This window comes from Mesitornis unicolor, unplaced genomic scaffold (assembly GCF_000695765.1).
Source record: "Mesitornis unicolor isolate BGI_N332 unplaced genomic scaffold, ASM69576v1 scaffold31957, whole genome shotgun sequence".
In the NCBI taxonomy this organism is placed as follows: domain Eukaryota; kingdom Metazoa; phylum Chordata; class Aves; order Mesitornithiformes; family Mesitornithidae; genus Mesitornis; species Mesitornis unicolor.
In genome coordinates, this window is record NW_010197596.1 from 18,947 (window position 1) to 29,471 (window position 10,525).

Here is a 10,525-nt window from a genome sequence, read left to right on the forward strand (position 1 = left end):
CATCATTTCCTTCAGCTATCCATAGACAAGATGAGATGCTGACCCACTGTAGATTTAGAAGAGCTGTGTGGACTGTGGTTTTAAAGCCCATCCCAGTTGTACTCACAGGACACGGCTGGTCGCAGTACTCCCCTTGCCATCCTGGTGAGCAAAGGCAAAAGCCATCAGCCGGCCTGCAGGCTGCTCCGTTTGCGCAGTAACACGTCTGGTTACAGTTAAGACCCCAGCTTCCACTCGAGCATGGAATGGAGCAGTCCACTCCTTGCCACCCTGAAGAAACATAGGAGAGAAACAGCATTTGGGATGTTTTCATGAAAGCAAGGTAGAGACAGCAAGAGAGGCAGCTTGTAAGCTTTTTGATTCCAGGACCAGTTTCCTCCTGATCTTGGCGTCAACTGAAACTATCTTTTGGTCAAAGATTGGCCCTTTAATTATAACCTCTCAACTTCATCTACCAGCATCCATATGTACAGAAGGGTGGTGTAGGTATCACTGTGTTGGCTGTTTATGAGATTAAGCTGCTCGGGCAGCAAAGGCCAGTGCAGCACAGTCTGGCAGGCTGGAGACCTGCTGATCAGCAAGAAAGCAAGAAGCTCACCATTTAACGCTGCCCGTTTCTTCCCTCATATGTTTTTGAGAATGCTCTTTAATATAAAGAAGCTATTACACCTAAAAAAAAGACCAAGGCCATCATTTCTAACCATTAAGGCTCAAATCTTAACTACTAGCCGCACAATGGCTTTCATTACACTGCAGCTGTATGTAATGGAGTGGAGCAGTAACTCATGGTTTATACACCCTCATTAAATGGGGTTCTACAGTGATCCATTAATTCATGTTTGAAATGCCAGATTTTATTGTTATTTGCCTCACTTCTGGCTTAGGGCTTAGGTATGTCATACAGTCATAGCTCATGTTGGTGCTGCTACACGGGAACATGAGGGACACTGTGCTATGGAGCGGTACAAGATTTCTGGAGTGATTCCTGGATACATGAGCTATGCTCACTACCAGGCACAAGAGGGAATTACGGACACACGTGGAGAAAGATAAGAGGTATATTCTTGCAGAGACACTCCGGAGCAGGGAAGATTTCTTGTTTTCCCATATAAAAGACAGCCAGATCCTGCAGCCCTGTACTGGCTTAGGGGACAGAAGATACCTGCTGGGGTGTCAGTGTCAGAGTACGGCAAAGATGTTTTTGAGCCTTGGAGAAACGGAGCAGCAAAGCGATAAAGGAAAAAAACCCCAACAGCTTGGGGCTTGTTCTGCATTTCCTCTGGAGAGGAGCCGTGGCCCTGCCAGCACACTCAGTTCTGTGACCTGTTCTTGCAGCAGAGCAGTTAAGTCTGGCCCCTGTTCAGGGCAGAGACAAAACAGACAGTCAAGCCCCTGTTGAGTCTGGATACTTGGGCAGACTGTTGAATTACCGACAGGCACAAGAAAATAGTGGAGTTACTGACTGCACAGCTGTGCCACTTTAAAAGGGCAGAAGCAGCGATGCCAAATTGTAGACAATTGTTCAATCTGAATTTTGTTTACCTTCTTTGCAATAGCACAGGCCATCCACAGGGGAACACGCGCCATCATTTTTGCAATTACAAACTGACGAGCAGTTGGTTCCGTAGGTTCCTGCCACGCAGGTAATGGTGCAGTCGTCTCCCTGCAAACCGAGAAGAAGTCAGAGTCAGCTACAGAAATGTGAATTGCAGGAAATTCCCATCCCTGCACAGGGAGGCTTTCTCTTTTGAAACAGTGAGCAGAGTGTTAGGAGTTGATTGCTGAGGCTTCAGCACTCGAGCAGTCACCGCTGCTTCCCATGATGATGATGCAATTAGCGCTTTGATTGACTTGGAAGAAAGGGACAAATTTCTGGCGTTCATTCAGCAGGCGGTGGGGAAGTTACAAAAACAAACCTCCTAGAACAGATGTTAGATCATTAAGCAAAACATCACTTACGAAACACTAATCACAAAATATACAGTCTGAAACCATGCAAAGGCTTCTCTGCATTTCTTGGATAATATACTCCCAGAATAGGGTTGTTAAAAAGCTAAAGGATCTCGTGCGTGCTCATCTCCCCCAGACTGGCAGAGGGGAAGACTGCATGGCAGGTGCATCACTCCTTTTTGATGCGTAGCTGGTACCTGCATTTGTTTTCAATTACTTTGCATGAGAGTGTGACTTGAAGAACGCTGAACCGGGAGTGATGCGATGGCGGAGAGGAGCCACCCAGACCAAAACACAGAAAGAGGCGGTCTCTGTCCCATTCTGCTTTAGGTGTGGGGAAAGTGAGGAAAAGGAGAGTAAATACTTGTATGTTACAGAAATACAGAGTCTTTAAAGAGTAAATTATGGTAATTATGTAGGCACTGATTAGCTTGTATGGCTGAAAGGAGAGACACGGTTCTTACTAATATTCTTCAACTGATACAACAAGGGAATTAAAACGTGAGCACAATTCCTTTAAATCTACTTACTGAGTCCCAGAGTCAGGTCAACATATATTAGTATATACAGGGTATTTTTGCTCCTTTTTCTTCTGTGTATAGCCCTGACTTTCACATCACAAATTAGCTCCTAACTGTACTTCTTCAGTGAGTCAAACTTCAATAATTTAATTCTATGTCAGAGAAAGCTCTCCTGCTCCAAAGTTAGATAGTAACCACATTGCACAGTGTGACCTATATCACAGCTCAGGAGAAAAGATACTGGTCAAAATGTGTTTTTGCAGGTGAGAGGCTTCACTGTTTGATAGGAAGATTCATTTATCAGGTGATAAATGCACAAAATGTCAACTTCCCTATGCCATGGCAAGTACCTCCAGGAGCCTGTATATCACAGCACCAGACACTGAGACAGTACAGGGAAATATGAACAGATTTCTGAGCGCCATAAACCCCCAGATGCTTGCTGTAGCAGTTCTGCCTAGCACCAGTATGACTCATCCTATTTTATCCAAAAAACTTTGGTTTAGGGGGAAGTAAAAGAAACGGTTAAAATATGTGGCGTTTCAGAAGTAAATCCTATGAGTCTGTGGGTTTTGAGTGACAGTGCTGTTTGTAAAAGATGCTATCGGTGACCTTGGTGGAGTAAAACAAGTTCCCCTGAAAAGGCCTGGCAGTAAAAGGTGCCGTCCTGCCAGCCAGAAACTCCAGGGCCGGCTGCCCCTCATTACCCTGCCAGCACGCCCACAAAACGAGCTGCAGGAACCCCGAGCCGAGCGGGATGGCAGAGGGGCATTCAGCCTCCACGCCTAATCAATCCTCTGCCTCGCTCCTGCGTGTGACAATTAGACAGCCAATTAGTGCCACTTAGGAAGCCCTATCTTGTGTGAGTGAAACTCCCAACTCATTTCGTGTACGGCACAGAACTGCTGGTACTGCTAATAATTTCTATGACAACTGACCTTATCTGGATTTGAACTAGTGATCTAGAAGTAAAAGAAAATTCCTTTGAAAAGGCAATTAGAGCAGAGTGATGAGGAGCTAAAACATCCCCTTGGGAACCAGACTGACTAAACCTGCATCTGAGCCACGGGTGGATGCAGGAGGAGGATTTCCAGCTCCTCAGCTGATCCTCGTGTGATGCTGGAAGTCCTCCCTGGCCATGCGCACAATACGCTGCTGCGGATTTATCGGTTTGCCATAGACTTCCTCTGCGTGGAGGGCAGACACAGACACCTCGCGTATCCCAAAGCCAAGGTACTGCACACAAGCTAAGCATCAGGATGTTTCATCCTTATTAAACACGCCTTTTGCTTTTGGCATTTCCTTTAATATACTGTACTTTATGGACTAACAGGGGTTGATCAACCTGGCTGTCCACCTTACAGGCACTTACTCTGCAAACAAACCTTAACTGAAAAAAAGAAGGGGCTTAATGAGATTTCTACCCCTGGTTTGACTAGCGAGACCTTCAGAGCTCTGAGTGACAACTGCCAAAGACACTTAACTTCTTAATTACATAAGAGGAAAACGCACTTGAACTATAGCACTGGCTCTAAGATTTTATTAATTATAAATGCACACCCCGTTATTAACATTTTGAACTTGATTTGGGAGAATGACCTATGAAATGAAATGCATTCAGGTACCATTAAAGATATGTAAATTCCACCTCCCTCTCGCCACCTGCCCAAGTGAATAACGCCGCGGTACAGTCGATCCAGTTGTTAATGAGTTATATATTCTGTTAAACTGATTTCAAGTCTTGTGCATTGAATCTTCACTCTTGCAATATGGCACTTTATATTTCTATCCTATTTAGTAAAATTAATCAACAGCTGTGCTCCTTATGTTGATTATTCTTTTTTCTATTAAGATAGGAAGGTTAATGAGAGTAGTGAAATGCCTGGATGTGGTATACATGATAGGAAGGAGTAACTAATTCAATCAAACATATACCCCTGAAAATGTTAAAGCTATATTAAATAATCTAGCTATAAATAACTTGGTATTTTACATCTCTGTTTTCCAAGTCAGAATGATCCATATGGACATCACAAGCTTTCAGAAGGGCTTAATTTTCCTCAACATTTTCACCTAGAAGACCCAGCTTATCAAAATACACCCCTGAAATCCATCCAATGTATTATTTACAACTTTCAGGGGTCAAATCTGAAAACGTAACATAATACATGGAAAAACTCTCTTTACTGCATGTGGGATTGGGGCCAGCTCCAGCAAATGCCCCTCTCCGTGTGTGGGGCAGCGTGTTCCTGTGAGATGGCACCTTGGTGCAACCCAGGACAGGGTGTCCCACATCTCCACACAGAAAGATAACAAAAGTGAACCCTTTTTTGGTTTGAAATCCAAATCTGATGGGAGAATCCCAACACAGCAAAGACACAGGTGGGGGATCTGCGATCCCTGGCACCCTGAAAAGTCAGCTTTAAATCCAAATGAATGGTTATGATAATGCAACTGACACCACCTGTATGATATTCCATACCATTAATTACTTCAAAATTACTAATTATTGCTGAAATTATATGACAGACCTTTCTCTCACCACAAGAGGTTTGGGCATACAGTTCTTGGTATTGTTAATTCTCCCCTATGCATTGAGGGTTAGGTCCAAGGAACCAAACTCCATTAATAACTCAGGCTGCCAGCTCACATCCATCAGCATCAAATATTAATAGACTCACGAGGGCCAGAGCATACATCTTTCCGGATGGCAGTCAATAATATGTCTTGTTTCTGTTCAGGGAGAGGGGAAGATTTCCTTCCACAAAAATTATTATTGTATAATATTAGTAGAGCTTAAAGACACACTGCTGCCGTAGGTGTTAGCTGTGTTAACAAGCTCTGGACACTTCAGAAAGTGTTTTCCCTGGATTAATATTGCCCTAACAGATTAGATCTCTTGTTTCTGTTATAAAATACATCCCTGCTGTAAGCAATGACCAACTCCCTTTAAAATTCTTTTCCGGTGTTCAATATAATGTTTGTATTTATTCCTGTACATTTTGGATCAGGCCTTCAAATCCCTGAGGCAAATTTTCAAAGGGAAAAGAAAAGGTATCGCAGACCATAAGAGAGTTAAAAACCCAGCGGTGGTCAACAACACCTGGCAAAGCTTGCACCCATATCTAGTCCATCTCAAAAGTTTTACTATGTAAGGACGTGAAATTAAGAATTTCTGAAGTAGCTACTATCTCCAGGAATACATCTACCTTGTAGGGCTAAAGCCCGGTTCCACTGAAGTCAGTGGCAAAACAGAAAAATCAATTTTTCAATGCCTCTGCAATGCAGAAGCCTCAGAGGGTCGTTACTGAACTTGGCCTCAAGTTTGCATGATAAAAACTTATGTGACAGGTTTGTTTGAGTGTTCTTGAGGTTTAATCTGTCAAGGTGCTGAAAATCCTCAGCTCCTGCACAGATTCTTAGGGGAGACTGACAACACTGAAAGTCAACACATTGGAACCCTTGGTAATCTGTAATGTGACTCCCAACTAATCCGAGATTTTTCACAGGGATCTGATTTCCTCCCTGTTCCCCTCCTCGCCTTTTTTTTGGTGCCACATGAATTAGAGGTGCAACACCTGGCAGCAGCCCTGGGGATGCTCGACGCTGGGTTCTCAGAGCTCACGGTGCAGGCACAAGATAGAAAGAAGAGCCCGGTGCAGTGCCATATGTATGGAGTGATAAACAGATCAGGAAGACAAAATGCAGCTGCTGTTTGTACCTCCTGCCTGCGAGTCCAGATAAGCTGATCGGAATGGATTTAGTACATAAAAGTATGTATTTGTATGTACACACATTACGTGGCACACCAGTGCGCGGGTACACAGTGTCTGTGCGCTGACGCAGATCACACGTACAGTTCTGTATATTTACTTAGTTAATTGTGACATTTACTATTAACCCAGAGTGGTTCTCCGCAAACATTCCCTCAAGGTAAACATATGGTATCCAGCAACACAAACTGTCAGAAGAAACTAATTTCCCTAATGGTGTTCCAGCAGAAATTGATGTGCTCTTCATATGTGAATCAGCAGCAGTAGGAAACTTTGTACTTTTACCGGTCTTCTCCTCAACCCTAGACTCGTGCAATTTATTCGTGACCTTACTATGCAGCATCTTTAGTTTTCCAGACATAATGATGTCCTCTGGCAGAATTCCTTTCCCCTCTGGGTGCTACTAATTACTCCCTGCAGATGCTATTATTGGTGCTAACGATAAAATGCAGAAAAAAGGTTGGGGAAGGATCTTGTGCCCTGCACAAGCCAAGCATTCAGTTTGCAGGTAATCGCTGTTACTAAGAACTGACAAATGCTCCTTTACTTTGTGACATTATGCGATGTAGCTGTGCTAGAGTTTGACAGATATCTAAAGCGGCACAATGAAACCACTGATAACCTCATTCGGCCTCCTTTTCCCTTTGCCCTTTTCACGGGAGAAGACGAGGTAAGGTGGAAAGGATGGGAAAGAGCTTTCTTAGGCTTACAAAGTGACTTTGCGGCTCATGACTCATCCAAAGACACAACCATTGGCAGTCCTGAATGCCGAAGTCTTTCACTAAATCACAAAACACTTCCAAGAGCCATCTGCGAAGCCTTCCCCAATCTGCACCTCCGTGGCATCCCAGTCCTCTGAGTATACTGGGAAACCTGGACGTGCCATAAGGACCACGCGCAGCTACCTTTGGGAGAGGGCAGAACTTACCGCTTTGCTGCCTATAACCTTGCAAGGATTTACAAACGTTTGCAAATAGATGTCAGCGTTTTATTTCACCTCTGAATTTGCGCTAATATGCTAATTCCTACAGTAAATTTCACAGTAAATGCCAAGTTCAAGCTTAGTCAGCCTGATAATAATTCCTAAATTTAGCGTTTGTTCAAAAGGATTCAGCAAAACAGGCCCACAAACAAAATGGAAAATTTATTTGTTATAGAGAGATCAGTAAATGAAATTTAGAAACCAAAATATATTGGGGTAAGATGTTACTGCCTTGCTAAGGCCTCAGAAGAACCTGGGCCAGGTTCTCATTCCTGGCCTGTTGGGCCTCTATTGCCTCTTATTCCCCCATCTGGGTTTTTCTGTTTCCCATCACACAGCCTCACAACTGATCCAAAATACATTAGGAGTAAATTTGGGTTATTTTTATTTCAAACCCAGGAGTACCCATCCTGTGGTCCCAGGGCTGTAGGGGCTTCAGAGCAACAATTACTCATCCATCTTCCCAGAAGGGACCTCACCCCTCACATGGACCTTGGGAAGGTGCTGGGCATTGCACATTGCCTCAGGGTCTTTCAAACTGGGGATCTGGGGCTCAGACCCTGAGGTCCTGTGTTTGAATATGTCCTTGTCCCATGGGAAAGAGGCAACAGTGGAGAGCTGCACCATCAGAGGTGTCCTGAAATCAGGACTGAATCAGGCTCCATGAAATCAAGTGGAAACAAATACAGCTTTCATTAAAAACACTGGATTTTGCATACTAAAAATCAGCAAACCTGAGTTGGATTTCTGTCAGTGAGCACTGTAACCCCCCTCACCACCAGGGAAGACTTATCTGGTTTGCACTAAAAAGGTGCCAAATATCAGTCAGTTATCTGCAATTAAAAAAAAAATCCATTCCTACTGTTCAAGCCACCTAAATATGGGCACTAATAAAAAGAAAGAGAATTCAATAAAGAGAGCAGGCAAGAGATAGCACCCTCCCTCCCGCTTCCCGTAAATCAGTGTAGTACTCCTGCTGGCAAAAAAATCTAGACTTACTTTACAACACTTGAATATCTGCCTGGTTTAGTATTTAGGCCTTAACTGCAGAGCACTTTAGTGTCAGCGAGGCAATGAATATAGCATCATATAATTAAATGTATTCACAAGGAAAGTAGAGTGGAGAGTAAAAAAGATGATCATCAACCTCTGAACAAGATTTTTTCGTACAGTCAGCACTTTTCACCTAATAAAATATCACAAAACACATTTATCCAGGAGGGACCTCTCCAAAAATAGGAGATTGGATTTAGACTGGGTAAACCAACCCCTACATCATTTCCTCGGGACATTTCATCTGGTGAGACGGCGCATCGTAGCTGAGAGGACAGCCTCCCACAGGCTGCCTGTAATGGGGTACGAGCGAAAACCATCGTGGAGGTCAGCGCTCCCATGGGCTGGGGGGGCAGAGCTCGGCCAGCCCCAGCTCTTGGCGACATAAGGGCAAGACTGGAAAACAAACTCCTCATTCTGTTCACAGCAGAGCTGGGGAGATTGTTTATGGAGCAGATATTTCAGGGGGAAATGAAAACATCTATAATACATGGGTGCAGATTGAGTTAATGGGAAGATATATTATCAAGGCAGGCCAGTCATGTCCATAACAGGAGGATTACTAATATACATTATGGGGCCAGCTGGAGAACCAAGTCCTCTGCTTAGTTAAAGCAATTTAAATCTGGAATAGGGCTGCTTCAGATTTATTCAGGTGAGGCAGGGAGCAAACTCTCAGAATATTTTAAACTTAACTCTGGGGAAGCTATAAAGAGTCAAACATCTGTGGGACTCATTGCTGTTACTAGAATCAACTTTGATCAGCTGCTACTCCGAAATGTTCCAGAAAACATGGCCACACGACAATTAAATGTCCAAAAAGGTTAAATGGCCCAGGCATAACGTGCATTATTTCAAGTTGGTGGAAAGTCTTTAAAAGCCTGAGAAGTAAATACTTAGTACATGGGCTCTTCATGATGGACTCAACAAGCTACTTGTGTCCAAACTGTGTGACAGAAGCCAGCTAAGTATGTCAAAACCCTAAACTGCAGCCCTTGAATATTACCAGTAAAGACAAAGAAAAGCCATTTTCTTCTGCTTTTTTTTAAATAGAGACATCTGAACTGGAGGTATCACTATGGTAAAGGAAAGAATTGAACACACTGTGTGCAGATCCACCACTTTCTTTCTCAGATTTGGGCACGATAGATCAGTGGCTAACAAGAGCCCAAGCCATTTGGAAATAAGGAGAAGCATTTCTGTGCAATGCAGTGGACGTCAGAGTGAGAATACAGAGCTGGTTAGGACAGTTCTGCACCAGCTATTTTATGGGAGTATCTTTGTCTGGAAATTAGAGACGGTTTCTGTTCTGCCCACGTAGCCCGAGTGGCACAGGCCATGATCTACCTTGTACAACAGTTGTGGCCTCCTGACTTTTTTGCAGTAATAAACCTGGGCTCTGGCTGTCAAGTCTGAACAGTTCTGCAAAAAGGACAACAGCAAACAACAGGAAATAAAAGTTATCATTTATACTTTCAGCCTCTATGACGTCCTCTGGCAAGAAGATCCACAGTTTAATTATAAATACAAAGGAGAAAAATTATCTTTATTTGTTTGCCTCACATCCACTGCCTGATTTTTAATTGGGAAACTGCTTATACTGTGATCAAGAGCAAACATGCATTCCCTTTTCCCCTTCCCTCATGGTGTAAGAGACCTCTCACATACCTGCCCTCGGTGACCCTTTTTCTAAGCAAAATCACCCCCCTCTCTTATTCTCATTTTATGGGAGCCATTTCACAATTTAATTACGCATTCCGTGAAAAGCACTATCTTTGTCTTTAAACCCACTGTGCAATCATTTAATTGGTTGCCCCTTGTTCCTGTGTTATTAGAAATAGTAAATAACCATTCCTTGTTCATGTTCTATGCGCCATCCGCGGCTCCATAGATCTCTATCGCATCCCTCCTCAGCCATCTGCTTTCTGAGCTGAGTTCTAGCTTATCGAGCCACTCTTTGTGTAGAAGCTATTCCCTAAAGAAGATGGTATTTGTCACCATTCACTATTCCATTATATCCTTTGTGAGCAGGAGTCAGCCAAACTGCCCGCAGTAATTTCAGATTTAGATATGTTACGGATTTACACAATACGCAAAAATGGTTTTTCCATCCTGTTTTGTCCTCTTCCTGATCATCCAAACGATTCTATCAGGCACTCCGGGTTCATTTGGTTTTTTGACTGGTGCCGAGCACTCATTTGAGTTTTTCAGAAAACTCTCCACCGTGATTGCCCGATCTCTTTCCC

At 43.5% G+C, this 10,525-nt stretch overlaps 1 protein-coding gene across 1 annotated transcript in view; it reads right to left on the reverse strand.

Annotated features, from left to right (window-relative positions):
• The window catches only part of LOC104544093, a gene marked incomplete at both ends in the record, with an annotated part of 37,437 nt that overhangs the window by 16,067 nt on the left and 10,845 nt on the right, over positions 1–10,525 (reverse strand). The window contains 2 exons of the mRNA XM_010188850.1: positions 107–270; positions 1,543–1,663. Of these exons, the coding sequence (XP_010187152.1) occupies positions 107–270; positions 1,543–1,663 (285 nt within the window). The remainder of the gene's footprint in view (positions 1–106; positions 271–1,542; positions 1,664–10,525) is intronic.